Raw genomic sequence first — 18957 nt, 5'->3', positions numbered from 1 at the left:
AAATTAGAATTTTATAAAATACATCATATTCGTGCATGCAACACTGTTACAAATATATCTTTTAATGGATATTCCTGTAGTAGTTTTAATGATGTTGTAAATATCAGTCTGATTTAAATTCGTTCATCATATCACATCATATCGGTGGATGACAGCGATCAACGAAATTTGGGTCATCAAATTTTCGCTAACGTTAACACTGACGACACTCTTTAATCTTGTATATTTTTCACACTTTCCACTAAACTTAATTTTGTTGCTTTGCAACATTTTTAAGTTTTTAACACAGCAGTTCATTTTGTTAAAGAAGAAAGAGAGAGGAGAGAGTTATATGTAACCGTCTTTTAAGTCAGTTCTTTTTAGTCCATTCAATACGTTTAATTTTTCAAAAAAATCTAATTGATAAAACCTCTCCCTGATCTTCATACATTTTAATATATATATAGATCTTGAGGAATAAAAGTTCACATAATCATTATTATTTATTTGATTTCTTTTAATATTTTTATTGTTGTATTAATACGATAAACAAAAGTTTTAAATTTTTATATTAAGTATTGCTTGCAAGCATTTTCTTCAAATTATGTTGTTATCTTTCTCATCAAAAATGAATACAAATTTAGTTAATAAAATAAAAGATTTCACTTAAACCTGATTAGTGTTATATACACAATTGCATCTGGTAATAATATGTAGTTTATTGTTCATAAACACATACGTACATGTATATTTATTTAAGAGTTTGTGTCGTGATCTACAGAGCTCTTCATTGACATTTTGGGTTATATATGATACATACTGATGGACACTTCTATGTATGTTGGATTTCAATAATTATTGAGTTGCACTTCTTTTGTTGTTAATTATGTTTGGATTCGTAAATTTGCTTTTTATTTTAAAGCCACGCATTTTACGACTTGACACATTTTACGTCTTAATATTTAAAATATATTTCTTTTCTTTTTAATTGACGGAACACTATTAATCACATTTGACACATTAATCAGGCATTGAAAGTATAGTTAAACGTTAGCGTTGATTATCGCCTTGAGTCTCTGTAGTTTCGATGACCTCCTCTTTCGTTTACGCTTGGACGAAAATGACGTTCTCTTTCATTGCGAGATCCGCCCCCACGCTCCCGGGAACGATTAATATCACGATTACGATAAGAACCCGTACTACCAGATCCACTTGCAGCAGTCATAATGCCACTCGAAAAAGAACTATTTCCGCCCGTTGTTACAGATGCACTGGAATTATTATTTGTAGCAGACAAATTTGGAAAGCCAGGTGGCAAGGAACCAGATACTGTGGGAAGGCCTGCATTTTTCCAAACAGCGAAATCCTCATAAGAAGGAGCCTTATCAAAACCTGGAGGAGGTGGTCTCATAGGTTGTGGTGGTGGGTAGTCAGGTAGTGGTGGAGGTCCATCATAATATCGTACAGGTTGAGGTAATTGTTCATAGAGAGCAGAACCAGCAGCTGGAATGGAGCCTCCCGAACTGGAAGCTGATAGCGGCAATTGTCCAAATGGTGGTACAAATGGTAACGGTGGCAATTGATGCATTGTCCGCATATAATCAGTTACATAGGCTTCAGCTGCAGCTGAATTCATATACCGTTCCCAAGGCGGAAGTCCAACATCACCACCACCCACCCGCGATCCACTTGGTCCAGACATACCACGAAATGGGGACGAAGGTCTTTTGAAACCAGGCGGAGCACCTAATGGACGATATGGGCGACGTAACCCACTACTGTATGATCGTTTTATTCTCATTGGACCACCATTGCCTTCAAAATTTCTTCGATCCGTATTTCGAAAATTATTTATACTTCCACGACCGCCACGAAATGAGAGAGTGCGCGGAGGCTTATACACTACCCGTATTCCTTTCTCACGCATAATTTTCGCGGTTTCTTTCGATTTACGTAGTATTGGTGTAAGTTCAATTTTTTCATCTTCTGGAAATAAGCGACAAAGTTCTGCTCCTACTTTTGGTTCAATTTCCTGACCATCACGCCCAATTTTTACAGGTTTTCCTTCATTCCATGAATTAAACAAATGGGATGTACAATTAAAAGAAAGCTCTTTCCTGCAAATCCAATCAATTTCTATAACACCACCAAGTGCTTTAGCTGAAATACTGGATGGAAGAATCCATGAGACTTGTGGTATATCCCGCCGTGACTGTGCACTCATTCGTGCAAATCCAGCGAATTTACCTAGTTAAATAAATTTTATTTCTTTAATAATATATATTTAATAAAAGATAAAAATTAAAGCTAAAATGTAAATTTATTTTTTTAAAAAGATATGAGTATGTAACTCACACACGACGTTAAGTTAACTTTCGTATACAATGTTTTTTCACTCTTTCAAAAGAGTAATAGAGTTACTATGATCTTTCTAAAGTATAGAAATAGGCATTGGATACGGATACCAAACTTTATATATACATATTATATATTATATATATACCTACTACTTATCTTTCCCAGAGACTTAGTCAGTCTCTGGAAAAGTATGGATAATTTCAAAGAATAGGTTGAATTTGGTTTACTGTATCAAACAGTTTTCTCGTATCATAATTACATTGCCAATAATTTGTTTATGTTGATTGCTATGTTGATTATGTTAAACTTTATTGTGAACATATATGTATATTTCAGAAATACACATTTTCGTTTTAATGATACAATAATTAACAACTTTCTGCTTATAATAATTAACTGTTTTATAAAAATTGGAATCATTTAATTTCATGGGCCTCTCAAGTGTCCGAAATGGGGCTGGTCATAAGTTTTGAAATCTTCCTGATGAAAAATGTGATGGTATTTTCTAAAAAACAGTGTAGCAACTGACACCTGGCAGTTGTGGCATTTATACATCCCCCTTCACACAAATTATATAAAAAGAATGCATACGTTTGTAATGATATTAATTGCGGACAAAAGCATATATAAACGAAATACCAAGATCGGCTGGATCTATATTTTGCTGCTCGCCAGCTCTGCCAAACTTTAAAGTGATCTTAACTCAGGAAAGTTTCAATTCACACCTAGCTACACACTCGCCCCTATCATGCTACTTTCACCTACACCCATTCTTAACCCCTGCGTTTGTGTTGTAATACCATTCATGTTTTCTGCTATACACATCTCCAAAGCCTACAATAACAATATATGCTATATTTAGCCCTCCGGTAGTAGTGCCAAAACTTGCAAAAAGAGCGAAAAAAACCCGAGTTCTTTAAAAATAATTTTAAAGAAAATAATAACGTACTTGATTAATTAAAAGGTTTAAAGTTAACATTGACTGTTAGTAAAAAAAAAAAAACAAAACTGTGAAAGTAAAATTAATTTAATTCAAGATATGAAATATTACAATTATGTGTTCGGGCTGTGTCTTAACAGTTTATGAAATATTACAAACAAAGAGGAAGAAAAGAATTGTGCTATTGTTTCTACAACACTTGGCAAATTGGATGTAGTTTATTTAAATTGTTATATTATTTTAAATAATTCAGGAAATTTTTTCTATTTCAGACGTAGCGAAGCGCAGAGTGTTATGCAAGGAATATATAAAAAAAACATTTGCAATACAGTTGATGTGACATTAACATGTAGAATATATCGAGATTTTACATATATATTAAGCATATACCATGAATATATCTCACTTACCACTTTCATTTACTGAGAATATTAAAAGAACATTTCTGGCTTCTTTAAATGCCGAGTTAAGATTAGCATCATTTTGTGGAAGAGTTGCCCACACATTTTTGTTTTTAGATAAAGCAATATTATCAGCATTATTTGATTTAATTAAAAAGAATCGAGTATCCCTAAATAAGTAGTTTAGCTTGGTCATGTAATCATACGACTTATTTGCACTATTTTTATTGCTGTTGGTACTGCTGATATTAATTTTTTGATCTGGTGATGAACTCTTAACTGTTGTTTTACGACCATTTCGTTTGATATTTGCACCTGAGTCTGAATCCTCAGTTTCTGAATCGCTATCAAATGCAGGCTTTTTAGTTAACTTATCCTCATTGTCACTGCCATCACTCTTGGAAACAGTATTTGTTTGCTCAGCTGAAGAAGTATTTGCATTCAAAGTAGAAACAGATCTTTTTCGTCCTTTTTTCTCACATTCAACATTTGATTTATTATCTTTGACTCCAAGTTTGTTTTCTTGTGATATAGTATCGCTCACATTTTTCTTTGAAGCAATGTTTTTCCCATTTAATTCACTAACAGGCGATGCTGAACGCTTCAAACGATTTTCTTTATTTTTGGTAACTTTTTCATTGCTTTTCTTTTTCCTTTTTTCAGCAGACGAACCAGCGGAACTTACACTACTTGGTTGCGAGTCATCACTATCTGATCCAGAAGAAGCTTCGCTTCGTGTGTCGAAGTCGAAATCTTGCAATTCTTCTGCAATATCAGCTTCGTTTTCATCTAAACCTAGCAATTCAGACATAGCGTTTACTTTATATAGTTGGCGACTATTATTTTCTAAATGCCTTTTCAATATTTTGCTGCAAAAATAAAAAAAAAAATCATACTTGCAATTAATTTCTACTAACATAATATTTTGTTTTATAATACTTACTTGAATATAAATTTGACTTGTTTTTAATGTAGATCTAAACTATTGTTTAAAAATACATTATATCGATTTTTAGTTATATAGAAAATTACAGACGCACCAAGTAAAACAGAGTTACTATTTAATGGAAGAAAAACTTTAAAACGTCAATGCCGCAAGCATCAAAAAAGCAGCTATACACAAATATGACACAGAATACACTCTCCATACTCTCCATACTATACGCTCTCAATTTAGATTTGGGAACGGTATGGGAAAAATAGAACATGAAAAACATATTGTATGTTCCGTTTAACAATTGTAATCTCTCAGCAGTTTGAAACTTCTTAACTACTTTCAAATTAAATCTTATGTAATTTAAATGTTATTATAACTTATAATAATTACTCTATAATTTTATAATGTACATGATTTAGTTATATTGAAATATGAATATACAGTTTTCGAAATTTTCGAACGTAATTTTATATGTAATTGTTAGTTTTAATTCCTTTTATTATTCTTTGGTTACCGGCAAGAAATTTCATTCTTATTTGTATTAGGCAAACAATACTTGTACTTGTAATTTCTATAATTAAGTATTCTTTGGTATTAGGTCTGTATTCATATGAACTTGTAAAAAAATTCAATCTATTTAAATTTAATTATTTTGTATTCCCGAATATAAAAATTCGTACGAAGAGAGAGTTTATGAAAGCTAATTGTCAATTCGTATTGTACAAATCTTATTTCTTTTGATAAATTTGTTTAAATAATTTATAAGGCATATTTTGGCAAGATTCCTATAATCGAAAAGAAATAACTATTATATTCGAAATTTGTTTACAAACAAACATTTAAATATGTTAGAGAAAAGGTGAACATTTGTAAAAATTTTTGCCAAAAATATCTAGTCATTGTAGACGCAAGATAAGATTGAAATATTGCTGATCAGTTATCATCCTATTCTTAACATGGTCAACACATACTTTTGAAAAATTAAAATAAAATAAATCATTGTTAAAATTAAAATGAAATATAAAAGAAAAAATGCGTAAAATTTAAAAAACGTTATTTCTCACTCCAACAAAAGTAGCTAGTTTAGTAAATATTTACTTGACAGCATTTCCGTACCTTGTGTAGCTGGGTATATATATTAGTTAACCTTTGATAAGATTTTTAAGTTCGAATGCAAATATAAAACTGTAAAAATGTGAAGCATACATACTAATTTTTAGATCATACCATTAACAATCTTGTGTGTGTTATCAGAAGAACAGCGAATATCTATACTTTTTTAAATTTCTCTAAGTGATTGTAATTTTTACTGACTTCACATTCCCGTATGTTTGTTAGCAATTGAAAATATTTTATATGTTTTTAGATAACATCTTCAGAGATTGTTTTAAATATTTGTTTAATATATGATGTACATTTGATTTTTTTTTACAATTTTTGTAAAAACCACAAAAGTATTATTTTAATCTATTCCTTAAACATAACATACAATAACATATAATAATTATTTACCCATGGTACAATTGAAAGTATTCGAAAATCATGTTTGACAGAATGCATAAAAGTGTAAACAATACATAGATTATTACTGTCAAACAATGTTTGCAAGGGAGAGTGCATAAGAGAGCATGTCAAATTATATTAATATTTGTGATAATTATTATATTATTAACTTTTATCAAATATATTTTAGTATTTATTTTGTTGTGTAAAATTTATAATAGAAAATTAAAATTATTTGAACATGAATATTAATCTTCCAATACGACATATAAACATTTTTGAAAAACATTCAAAGCAGAAATGTATCCTTCCCCAAAAGTCTTTTCCGATAAATGTGTTACCAGGTTCTGTGGCTAAATGCAACGAATTTATTTGCCAAATATATTCAAAAAATTTCATATCAGACATCTGCTATATGGATGATTGCTGTATTGAATATTATAATAATTCCTTATTACACGAAAACTCAAAAGTTCTAACAAAGTTGGTTATCCTTAAGAAACGTCAAGCATCAGCAATAAATTTAATCATCGAAATTACAGAAAATTTTCTTTTGAATTGTTCTGAAAAAATAACTAATGAATATATTAAAAATATAACACTGCCAGTTTTATGGTCCTTAAAATTAGTTTCGCATTGCACAATACGAACAAGTAAACTCAAAAACATTGGAATCCAGTCGATTGAAGTGTCCAGTAATCAGGAACATAATCAAGATGTATATTTTGTTATTACAGAAATGACAAACTTAAATGTATTGGATATTCGTTTAAAAAATATATTATTAAAAGAAGTGAATTATTATTCACATGGATTTCAGACAGTTGATGAAGCTTTACAAAATATATTTAACATGTCGATGAAGACGGCTGAAATGAAGAGTAAAAGATACTTAGGCCCTTCGGCAAATGTTTTAATATCAGGGCCATCAGGATGTGGAAAAAGTTGTTTGGTGTTTGAATTCATTAAAAAAAATAATTGCAATTATTTTATTATAACAAATAATTTATTGCAAAGACAACAATACCCGGGACAAGCAGAATATACAATACGTGGCATTTTCGAAGCTGTCAATAAATTTATTAGCTTAAAACCAAAGTGTATGATAAAATTATCTTTAAAAAATCATTTACTAATGTTTTTATAAATTGTAGTACCTACAATAATTTGCTTTGAAAACATACAGTTACTCTGTCCTGTAATAAAAAGGTCTTCAACTAATGATGCAACAGGTCTAATGAGAATTATCGGAGAAGTAGCATATCAACTTGATGAAGTTTTTAGAAGTAAAAATGAAATATTATGTGTTGCTACTACACCTTCTCTAGAAGAAGTTAATCCTATTTTACGATGTGCAGGTCGATTTCAACATGAATTATCTATTAAAATGCTTACAAAAAAAGAGCGTTATCATTTGATTGAATCGTTTATAAAACACAGCAAACTACTTCAAAATTTAAATAAAGTCTTTCTTAAAGAGTTCGAATGTTTATGCGAAACTATTGCGAAATGCACACAAGGATTTGTAATAGCTGACATTATAAAGTTCTTTAAGAAATTCGAAAAATGCTTGATTTATACCGACAATGTGGAGATGTTAGCTATGGCAAAAAAATGTCTCATGGAGGTAGGTTTTAAAAAACTTTTTATGGAAACTATAATTTGCTTATTGATGTCAGGTGAAACCGGCGTCTACAATCAATGCGGACATTTCTGTTATTAAATCAAATCAAGGATTTAATGTAGTTGGTGGTATGAATGATTTAAAGCGTTTATTAGAAGTAACGATTTTAGCTGCGTTTCAACAACATAAGATATTTCACAAGTTTGGTTTACATCTTCCAAAAGGTAAATGCGATGAAACAATCAATTTTTTTATACTCTACACACAATAAAATGTTTTAGGAATACTCCTATATGGACCACCAGGTTGTGCAAAAACAACATTTGCAAAATGTCTAGCGCATGAAGCGAATATGTCTTTTATTGCTGTTTCAAGTGCAGAAGTTTACTCACCATATGTCGGATGCGCTGAAAAATTTATTAGTAAAATATTTGACATTGCTAGAAAGCATTCACCTTGTTTAATATTCTTAGACGAAATTGGTATATATTTTTATTGTTTTAATATTTTTAAAAATTCATTGTATTTTATTTTTTGTAAAGATTCGCTAGTTGGGCGACGTGATGGTTCCTCAGCTGATGTTCAAACTCGAATATTATCAACATTATTGACTGAATTAGATGGAATTATAGATAATTTAAAAAATGGTTTTAAAGACAAGCAAATTCTTGTTATTGCTGCCACTAATCGTCCGGAAATGGTGGACGGTGCGTTAATGCGACCTGGTCGTTTTGACAAATTAATTCATGTGCCCGCACCTGACTACGAATCACGCATATCAATCTTAAAATTACGAACTAAGAATATGCCTTTAGCAGCAGATGTTAGTTTAGATAATATAGCAATTAACACAAATAATTTTTCTGGAGCAGATATCTGTAATATCTGCAATGAAGCTGCTTATAAAGCATTAAGTAGAAATTTTAATACTGATGAAATAACTGACGATGATTTTGAATATGCTTTGCAAGCAAATCAATCCTCCTTATCAGAAGAAATAATTAATAAATATTATGACTTTGAGTCAAAATTTGTGAAATAATGTAATTTTTCAATCATTGAATTTTGAAGTTGCTGACTAAAATATTTTATAAATGTAATCTTAACCAGAAATCGTTTTAATTGTTAAGGTAATGATAGACAGTTTAAAGCAATGAAATGAAGTTTAGATGGACAATGTGCAATATAACTATTTTTAATATCTCATTGGGTTTCAGTAAGATGAAATACGCGAACGTTTTCGTAGATTAGTCCCAGCCAATATTCGCATATCAGCTCTGAACATCGATATTTGTAAAGCGGTAGATAACGCCATAAAAAATTGAGGACTACGTCTCTCGCGACAATCTTCGTGGATAAATCCCAGCCAATATTCGCATATCAGCTCTGAACAGCGATATTTGTAAAGTGGTGGATAACGCCGTTATAAATAGAAGACTACCGTCAAAACTTATAGCAATTTTGACGACTTTTGTCCAAAAAATCTCTGCTTTCATTGACCCTTGAAAATAGAAATACCCATTCTGGCGACACAACACAGTTTTTCCCTAACGATATGATGAATGGAACCAGGGTGGATAAGCCAAGGTTTTAAAAGCTTTAGTCTCTAATGGCAAGTCAGATAGCACTTAAGAGCCAGTTGCTGTGGTTGTTGTTTTTGTAGACCGCCGGGATCTGAAAAGCAGATAACATGTAAGAATTACAAGACTAATACATGGATAGGGAAGTGGATGGGTGGAGTTAGAGTTAAGGGATAATAGAAAGCGTAGGAGCCAGTAGCCTGACTGTCTTATCTCGTATTATAAACACATCGATTTATTCGTACATCGTTCCATATATATAGAACACTGGCGGACTAATATGGTACCACCATGTATTCTGGCGACAGAAAGTAAATACTATTGGCGATTTCTTAACTAACTTCAATAGTAATACGAGTAGGATCCTACACCTTAGACCTTACACCAACATAATCTTTAGCCAACATATTGAGCTTATCTTTATATATAACATTTTATACTTAGATTTTTTAATATTGTTTTGCTAATTTATGATGTTTTACTTTTAATTAAAAATGTTAAAATGTTCAATAGGTAATGATACTTTTTTCCTACAAACTAGTCTTTTTGCTATTCATATACGCGATGGTCTCTTCCCTAAAAGTGTGTCTGAAGCAATGTTCATTTCCTCTTTAAATGGAAATAAGGTTCGTAGAATAATGTGATTGATCAAAAAGGTATGTGCGGCTTATTTTCAGACAGTCTTTTACAATAAATGAATATATATTATAAATTTTAATGAAATTTCTTTTTATTAACTGATTTAAGAATGTTGAGCAGAATTTCAATGATATTTTATTCCGTTATTGTACTAAGATATTGTTCCTAACATGTTATAAATAAATCGTTAAAATAAGTGGCTTCTTTTTATGCTTCCTGGCTAAGCATTCGAACCTGTAACTCATTTGATATACAATAACTTTTCTTTGAATGCGTAATGAGTTAATATGATTAAAAAGTGTTTCAATTAGTTTTGTAGTGGTTTTATAAGATTTCACTATGTTTAATTAAGTTGATCGTTTATTTAGTATAAAAAAATTATTTATTTTATTTATTTATTTATATGTGTTTATTTGTATGTGTATATGATTATCATTTAAATATTCATAACTCATACAGTCACGGGAATACCTCCATTATTCAGTTTGCATATAAAATATCTGAGTAAAAACTCTCTTTTTCTTTGTGAGACAAAAATAAAAATCCAAATCAATATGGACTCATATCAGAAAAGAACTTGTTTTGAAACCAACTGTCATGTACTTGACACATAATGTACCATGCTGACGGAGAACATATACTGTACAAGTTCTCTCTGCGCCTCATTTTTAGTCATACTTCACTTGTGTTTAAAGCAAGTTAGTGACAGTTGATATGTCAAAGTATTTTTGTAGTGTTTTTTTTATTTGAGATTAGAGGAATTGTTTCTATTTTATAGAATTGAATGGTTATATAGTTCCACTGTTTACAGCTAATTTTTTCGTCACAAAATCTGCTGTTTTGTTCTGAAAATGGTAATTCCTATTGCAATAAAAACAAAACAAACGAATTTTAAATGTATATTGCAAATATTTCAACGCGGTAGACATTTTATGTGCTAGTTATGAACCTGAAATAATAATGCAGTGTTTTGATTTTAATAAGCAATGTTTATAGTTTATAACTAAACATATAAAAATATTTTCAAAAATGAATATTATTGGTCGTAATAGTTTAATTTTATAAATTAAATTAATAGTACAATAATACATTGCATATTTATTATAATACATTAGTAATACTAAGTTGATACTTTTAATTTTAGGACAAAAAATCTGGTTATATTGATGTTGATAGAATTGTGGTTGAACCCAGCCCGCTACGGATTCGAAATATTTTAACTCTTGAGGAACGCGTGCGTGCAATACAAGCCTATGATTGTCGTCCAATGTATACCAAAGTAGCCAAAATGTTCAACTGTAGTTGGGAACAAATAAAAAATATAATTACGAATCGGGATGCAATAATACGGTTCTATGAAGCAACAAAAAATACGGATAAAGCAAATGATCCGAATTTAGATGATATTCGACAAAGTAAAATTTCATTTTTGGGTAAATGTTTATATGAGTACATTCAACGTGCACAATTGTATAAAAAAACTGACCTTTCTGAAGACCTTCTTCGCACAAAAGCTTTGGAGTTTCGCGACTTAATACAAATAGATCATTTTACACCGAATAAAGCTTGGATTAATCATTTTAAGGCAACATACAACTTTTCTCTTTCAAACCGGCAAATAATGCTAACTCGGATACCACCATCATCGATGGACTTGAAGGATATTATGATGTATTGCTCAAAAAACAAATCTAAAGGTGAAAAACAAAAACATATGCGTTCCGAACAATTTCTTAATAAAAATAAAAAAATTGCTTCGGCTAACAAGTGTTTAACAACAGAATTCGTAGGAATGCGTAAAATAAGTTTTTTAGAAAAATCACTATTGGAATACATACGACGCATCCAATATCATCCAAAAACGTCTTTAAACGACGATTTATTATTAAAAACTGCTTGTCACTTTAGAGATTTGCTTAAAATCGACAATTTTGTGCCGAATAGAAGATGGTTTGATAACTTTAAGAAAAAATATAACATAAGTTTTTCTAAAAATACTAATTCAACACAAGTAAAATCTCACATTACTTTAGATTTACGAGACATTTTAAGCTACTGCAGTCGTTCTAACAAGAATGAACAATCACATAACCTGAGTATGTTAGAGGCAAAGTCCAGTGATTTATCAAATTCTGGGAAAATGTTAAATTATACATACACTTCCGGAGATTTAATTGAACAGGCCAGTTCAGATATTTTTTCGACCGAATGCAATGATGATGTCAAACCTATTATTATAGACTTGGAAGATGCAAACAGTTCTCAAAAAGAAGAAACCGCGCCATCACTAAAAAGACGAAGAATTGATATAGCTTCTCACTCTAGTACAAACTCACATGAATGTATGACAGAGGATGAGCTACCAAAACGGATAATGAACTATAACGATGCCTTAAAATATCTTCAACCTATAGAGGAATTTATAATGTTACAAGAAAACTATCGCGCTATTTCCTTAGTAACACAATTGGAGGAAATATTTAAAAACCCACCGAAAAATGACAATGCATCAGATTTTTCAGACACCTCTAGTGATTAAGAAACTTTTTGATATATAAACTAGAATCATATCTTACTCTTGTACATTTTGTTTTATATGTATAATATAATAAAATTTACATATTCTATATATATATATATGAATATTACATAAATATATATATATATATATATATATATATATATATATAAATATTTCGATATATATATATAAATATATCTATATATACATATAAATATTTCTTTAAATATTTATATATACATAACATATATATATAAATACTCTAACATAAGTATGTACTGAAATTTTTATAAACTCCTAACATTAAAAACGATAAAAAATTTAAATTTCACAAATTTTTAAAAAATATTGTGAAAATTTCTTGTAAAATTTGTAAGCTCGAAAATTGTAAAGTATTAATTTTAATGATGCACATAAATTTTGCTTCTGTGTTGCAGATTTATTCATAATTTTTTATTATAAATATTTTTTTACAAAAAATTAATGTTATATATAGGAAATAAAATAAGTATTCAAGACACATGATTAAATAAATTATAAGTTTACTGTGTAAAATGTATTATTTTGTTTCTAATTTATGCTTCAATTGTAACAATATTTGTTTGTTTACCATTTTGAACTACTAATCAGAGTTACATCATTAATGATTGTCAGGTGTATCAGAATCAGATATCAGATTGACAGCTTAGAATAAGAATGTGTCACGAAGCTCATGGGAGTAAGGTAACAGATGAATAAAAGCAGATGAACTTACAAAGCAAGGATCAAGCCATAACTTCTGCGGCCCAGAACCCAAAATACCTTTGGGCTACCACATGATGGTAGCCTATGTCGATAAGTGGATAACTTCACTTCATCTTAACAAATCTTAATTCCAAAACAGCGGATTGGAGCATGCTGAGTACAATACAGAGATACTTTTAATCCACAGTTTCTCATCTTGCATATCTTAGAGACATTCTAGATTGTAGGCTATGTTTCAGAACACAGTTTATTGTAACCGGAGAAAAAGCTTCTTGAGTTTCAAATATAAAAAGATACCCCCGAGTTCTTTCTCACTTCCAAACGTTAGAGTGGACACATTAACCAATTTCAAATAAATATTTGAGTAATCGAATAATTGAAGATTTGGGATTTTACATGATATGATGTAGTTTATAATAAGCACTGATGAAGTTCTTAAATAAAGAACGAAATATTTGCCAACATTTTTAAATAAATGCGTTTAATTGTTCGGGTCTGTAAGCTGATAAGAATCAAAATACAAAACAAAAAATATTTTACATGATACACTTCCTAACTGGGTAGAGTTGTTTCGTACCTCTTTTACTTGCTAGGAGATACTTTTCATGTAATAGAAATCCTCCTGACATCTTTTTGGTAAACCCTCTCGCAAACATGCTGCTTGCAGAAGAGCTTACTCTCTTCCGCCTCGCATTTTGCTCTATAACCAAGGCTTCCATAATCGCGAACATAAAGTTTACTCTTAGCTAAACGCTTTCGCAAGTTTGCGTAAACCCCGCCTCCTTCACTTGTAATCCCATCACCTCGTACTGAATATGTCTATATTCGGCTTTGATAAATTTAGCTCGCTAAACACTGTGCCCTTCTACCCACACGGTGGCTTTTGATGCTTTCCATCTATACTAAAGCCTATTTCAGATTTACAAAAAAGTATCTAAGGTGTACCAAAGGACTTTAAATAAAATAAATTACTTAAGTTTAATAAAAAAAAAAAAAAAAGAAAATGGGTATATCAAATAGAATGTTCAAAAAATTAATATCTTAATTTTAGTTAATTAATCAACTATTCATAGAATGTTCAAAAAATTAATATCTTAATTTTAGTTAATAAAACAACTATTCATTACATGTCCTAAATAGTACAGTAGTATTATTTTGGATACTAGTATTGTTTTTCGTTATTTTTGATTGAAGGTAGTAAAATACAACTGGACATACATATATATATATGTATATAAATTAAAAATTAATTTGTTTTACGTTCTATTCCTTATTATAATAAAAAAAGTATCATAATAAAATAAAGTTAAAATATACAATTACGATAAATAAACAAATAGAAATGAAATTTTAATATGTTGACGCATTAATATTTAAGTGATTAGGATTAAGGTTTAAATTTAAATATAAATACATAAGTATGTACATATATAGGAATAAAAAACATGTTAAATTTTTCAATACTTTTTATTAGTTTTATATCGTTAACGGTTCAAAATTTTTTCAAATTTCTCCTCAGTTAGAACGTCGTTAGGCCGTGTGCGAGTCGAAGTAAATTAAGGGAAATAGTAAATTATGTCGGTGTGGCAGCGAATGTTGGTATTTTCTAGAATTTCGAATAGGGTAAATTAGATAAAAGTTAGGTAAATTAGATATTACCATTGTGAAAATTTTAAGAAATGTTTATTAAATAAATAAATAAATTTGAAAACTTTTAACCAAAAATAATAAATAAATGCAATAAATAAATAAATATTTACATAAGTGCAGTGCGAAAAATCCCTACGAAATTTCAATTTACTCGAACTCTCACACGGACTTAATATCGAATATAATGACTTATACATATATAGAATAAAACTTTAAAAATATTGCTTAAAATCGACATAAAAGTAAACAATTATATTAAAAAACATGTAGAGAAAATTCTCTTTTGAAGATAAACGAAAATAAAGCCGATCAAAATAGCTTGTGAAGTAGAATATTAAATACATTTTTCGCTTAATTTTTTTTTAATTAGGCAACATTTATCAGCGAAATGTTTGGTTTGTAAATGCTTTGCTTGGCCACAATTATAATAATAAGAACAGAGAAAAAATGGTTCATATGTGCTTTAAAATTGTTAAGCAATGTACAAAGTTTTTTTTTGTGATACCAATCGTTATTTACCAAATTTGAGGTTGGTACATAAATTCTGTTTATTATAAATAATCATACAAACGTTTCTAATATTAGTGCCTAGTTTAAGAGATAAGAGTTGACATGCGCACAGTTGCAATTTCTTTGTTCGCAAGAAGTGTTGTTGTTGGGTAGGGTGTTTTATACATTAAGAATGTTTGTAATTATGTGCGTGCGTCAACTGAAAAGGTCTTGAACATTGAATATAGTTTTAATAAAATATGATAAACATTGCATAGGTACACATCTACGTGTGTAATAATAGAAATCGCACCAGAAAGGGTAGCGGGAAAATGTGCTGAATATGCGCACCGCTTATACTTACGTAAATGTGTATATGCAGGCGATAAAGAAACGTTACGCTTGCGAGAGAAAATTGTTTCATTCCAGTTGTGCATTAACTTCAGTGCGAAGTATTTTGAAATATCGTGTCATATAATTATTGTAGTTTATCAAGAGAAGAAAACGTAAAAACAAATTTGTCATCCAATGTGAAAAGTTTTAGTGCATTTAAAATTATTTTATAAAAATATTGTTTACTAGAACTTTTCAAAATAAAGTCTACATTATTGCAACCAATTAATAACCGTCTGAAAATGAGAGAAAAAAATAAAAAAGAGGCTATATCAACGGTAAGGAAAACATGCGTGTTAAAAATAAATACATACATTATATTACATGTAATATAATGGCTATTAGACTTATTATTTACAAAAGTATGTCCAAATTGTCAGCGTCTGACAATTGGCTGTACTATTTTCTAAATACAAAATTAGCCTTATATTCTACATAAAAAAAAAAGTTATTGTCATTCGTTTTATTTAAATATTTATAAAACCTGATTTATAAATAACAAAAATACTAGAAATGCAGACTTCCACTCTGCCACCCTCACTGATCTTCTGGGTTTACAACAAAAAATTATTTCCTACCTTAAGTCGTGAGTCTACAGATAGACTTCTTTAAAATTGAAAAAATAAATTGTTATATATGTTTTGAGCATAAAACTGCTACTCTGACAATGAATTCAAGAATGTACGGACTTAGTACTTGTGTAAAATATATTTATTCATTGATTTCGATTTCTGTGATTAAACGTATTAATTACAATCGTGAGGGGAATTAAATACATTCTCAACAGAGAGTGACAATAACATCACTCGATAAGGCTTACGACGGATTGTTACAAAATGGGAAACCACTTTAGAAAGTAAGCGAAGGGAACCATCGTTATCATTTAAGTTTAAAACGATTCAGATCAGATACTCCGTAATGACATTGTCATCATCAGAATAATGTAATTGCTTATTATGTAGATGATAGAAAGTAATTCCATATATTGAACTGTAAAAGCTTATTCGTGCTTTTAAAAAAATTATATTTATTATTTAATGTTTTCTATTATATTTGGAATTTTACTTTGAACTTTACAATTTTACAAATTAATAAGAAAATTTGTATTTATTTTTCAGAGTCTTCAAAATGAGAAAATGCTTTTCGATAATCGTATAAAACGTAAAAATGTCTTAGCCCTCAACGAGAAAGTAGCTGCTATTCGAGAGTATGAAAAAATGCCTGTGTATAAACGTATTGGACGTATGTTTCATTGCAGTCCTGATCAAATTAAACGCATTGTTCAACAGAAAGAATCCATTCTAAAAGCTTGGGAGCAGCGAACAAGACGCTGTCATGATGCAAAGAAATTAGAATTGAAAGTATTTCGTGCGTCAATGTTGGGAAAGGCAGTTTTTGAATGGGTACAACGCATGATGTATTACAAAGATCTTACCATAACTGATGGCTTAATACAAAAGATGGCATTGCAATTTAAAAGTGCTATGGGGTTAAATAATTTTTTCCCTCATCAAGAGTGGTGCGATAAATTTCGTATGCGTTATAAAATTTTTGAAAATGATAGTAAGCTTTTAAATATAGGATATTCACAAGGACATTCTGTACAAATAAAAGATATAATTAAGGATATTTTAAGTGATTGTAACAAAAGTGATAATGAAGATGAAAATCAACAAGGTAAAATTAAAAATGTACCCCAAAAAGAACTTAATCGAAAGAGTTATATGGATAAGATATCAAATAAAACATCAATTCCGTCCGGCGATCTTCTTAATTTGCAGAGTTCACATAAAAGTGAGAACCATCTACTACGGCAAATAGTTGCATTACCAGTGCAAACGAATAGTACAGGTCTTACCCAAAAAGTTTTAGTAGCAACACCGTTACAAACTTCTAAAACATTGTCCAGTTCGAGTCCAATGACAATGACTATTATTCCATTGACAACGATTTCTCAAGCGCAAAGTTCCGAAAAAGTTTTTATGCCTCCTCCTATTTTGGATATAAAAGAAGAAATTAAACAAGAACCTGAAGAGATAAATATTAAACAAGAATGTGTATCTGATGACGAAAGTAGGGAAAACGAAAGTGAAGCATATACGAACAATGAAAACTCTTTTTTTTGTAATATTAATTTGTCTGATCAAGGTGAATTAAGCAACAAAACATTAAATTCTAATGATCTACCTAATGTTTCTATTAAATCTGCTCGAAACAAATCAAAAAAATGTGACTCTAACGAGGCAAACGCAATTGAGACTGAAAAAAATGATTCCATTTCAGTTCCATTACCTCCTCAATCTTTACAAACAACTGAAGGGACAGCTGGACGTACCTTAAGAAAGAGAAAACAAGAGTGCACGCTTGATTCAAATCTTCCAGCTATTAAAAATTGTAGAGAAGCTCGTCAATATCTTAAATTGATAGAAGATTTCGCTTTAGTTAGAGAAAATTTCAGATTAATTGGATTAATCACAAGAGCAGACGAAGTCTTACGCGAATTACATGATTCCGATGATATCGATAATGACTAAAAGCATTCGATTATCATAAATGAATTCTAGTAATTGTGCAATAATTTTTAAAAAAAACCATATCTTATTTTGTATAACCAAAGATTCTGATTAAAATCAAACCAAATATGGAAACTTATGTGATGGAAGTAAATGTTATCATATATCATGCATATATGTTACAAATAAATGTATATATATTTTATAAGTACAAAATCCTACTTGTAGTTTGTTATTTTTCTTTTTTCATAAAAATGTTTTTTAATTTTATATATAATTCTAATATAAATTTTTTTTAATAATTCATACACTTAAAGTCAATAACTTATATTAATGTAGAAATAATCCCAAAATGTATCTTGAAAAAGCTATATAAAACTAATTATAGATTCTACGAATCATCTGACAGTGTTGGTAAATAACTGATATACTAATTATTCTTTTATATAAGTGCATGTTTTAAACATGATATAAAATGTTCAAAGATATTTAAACAATATTGATATCATTTTTGTTGTCTTGAGTTTTTTAAATAATACTCGTAATAGCTTATGTTCTACATTTCTTAGTTTCCATAAAAAATCTAAAGAGATTGAGTTGAAAAGAGTTCTAGTATAATTGTATTATATCTTAATTTCTCTTAAATAAACTAGGTTGCGGTATTACCGTGTGTGGATTAGGTCAAA

General features: G+C 29.6%; 4 protein-coding genes across 7 annotated transcripts; 3 read left to right on the top strand and 1 right to left on the bottom strand.

The window, feature by feature from the left end:
• Positions 1-566: 566 nt before the first annotated feature.
• LOC119674720 (YTH domain-containing protein 1) lies at positions 567-4871 on the bottom strand. The gene is made up of 3 exons (XM_038085879.1): positions 4622-4871; positions 3688-4547; positions 567-2226 (listed from the first exon to the last, which is right to left on the bottom strand). Exons 2-3 carry the CDS (start codon positions 4487-4489, stop codon positions 1040-1042), a joined length of 1989 nt encoding a protein of 662 aa, XP_037941807.1. The 5' UTR covers positions 4490-4547; positions 4622-4871; the 3' UTR covers positions 567-1039.
• Positions 4872-6293: 1422 nt separating this feature from the next.
• On the top strand, positions 6294-8815 carry LOC119674709 (cell division control protein 48 homolog A). Its single transcript, XM_038085868.1, has 5 exons — positions 6294-7218; positions 7273-7745; positions 7798-7966; positions 8024-8224; positions 8285-8815. The coding sequence occupies exons 1-5, from the start codon at positions 6360-6362 to the stop codon at positions 8782-8784; spliced, it is 2202 nt and encodes a 733-aa protein (XP_037941796.1). The 5' UTR covers positions 6294-6359; the 3' UTR covers positions 8785-8815.
• A 1824-nt stretch (positions 8816-10639) lies between these two features.
• LOC119674699 lies at positions 10640-12540 on the top strand. The gene is made up of 2 exons (XM_038085858.1): positions 10640-10815; positions 11106-12540. The coding sequence occupies exons 1-2, from the start codon at positions 10813-10815 to the stop codon at positions 12498-12500; spliced, it is 1398 nt and encodes a 465-aa protein (XP_037941786.1). The 5' UTR covers positions 10640-10812; the 3' UTR covers positions 12501-12540.
• A 2736-nt stretch (positions 12541-15276) lies between these two features.
• Positions 15277-18455, top strand: LOC119674673. Of its 4 annotated transcripts, none has more exons than XM_038085835.1 (2): positions 15277-15405; positions 16877-18455. In XM_038085835.1, the coding sequence occupies exon 2, from the start codon at positions 16895-16897 to the stop codon at positions 18290-18292; it is 1398 nt and encodes a 465-aa protein (XP_037941763.1). In that variant the 5' UTR covers positions 15277-15405; positions 16877-16894; the 3' UTR covers positions 18293-18455. The 4 variants fall into 4 exon arrangements, with proteins under 4 accessions (XP_037941763.1, XP_037941756.1, XP_037941770.1 ...); XM_038085828.1 differs by lacking the exon at positions 15277-15405 and adding an exon at positions 15506-16036; XM_038085842.1 differs by lacking the exon at positions 15277-15405 and adding an exon at positions 16513-16614.
• Positions 18456-18957: the final 502 nt, after the last annotated feature.

Source organism: Teleopsis dalmanni, chromosome 1, assembly GCF_002237135.1.
Source record: "Teleopsis dalmanni isolate 2A chromosome 1, ASM223713v2, whole genome shotgun sequence".
NCBI classification, from domain to species: domain Eukaryota; kingdom Metazoa; phylum Arthropoda; class Insecta; order Diptera; family Diopsidae; genus Teleopsis; species Teleopsis dalmanni.
Note: the sequence above shows the minus strand (reverse complement) of the source record. Positions and strands in the feature narration are given on the sequence as shown.

Excerpts from the sequence above, each read along its gene's own strand:
- LOC119674720 (XM_038085879.1), bottom strand. The coding sequence starts at position 4,489 with ATGTCTGAATTGCTAGGTTTAGATGAAAACGAAGCTGATATTGCAGAA. Across the intron at positions 2,227-3,687 it reads ATTCTCAGTAAATGAAAGTG|GTAAATTCGCTGGATTTGCA; the intron begins GTAAGTGAGATA and ends TTATTTAACTAG.
- LOC119674709 (XM_038085868.1), top strand. The coding sequence starts at position 6,360 with ATGAATATTAATCTTCCAATACGACATATAAACATTTTTGAAAAACAT. Across the intron at positions 7,219-7,272 it reads TATTAGCTTAAAACCAAAGT|TACCTACAATAATTTGCTTT; the intron begins GTATGATAAAAT and ends TATAAATTGTAG. Across the intron at positions 7,746-7,797 it reads CAAAAAAATGTCTCATGGAG|GTGAAACCGGCGTCTACAAT; the intron begins GTAGGTTTTAAA and ends TATTGATGTCAG.
- LOC119674673 (XM_038085828.1), top strand. The coding sequence starts at position 16,001 with ATGAGAGAAAAAAATAAAAAAGAGGCTATATCAACG. Across the intron at positions 16,037-16,876 it reads AAAAAGAGGCTATATCAACG|AGTCTTCAAAATGAGAAAAT; the intron begins GTAAGGAAAACA and ends TTTATTTTTCAG.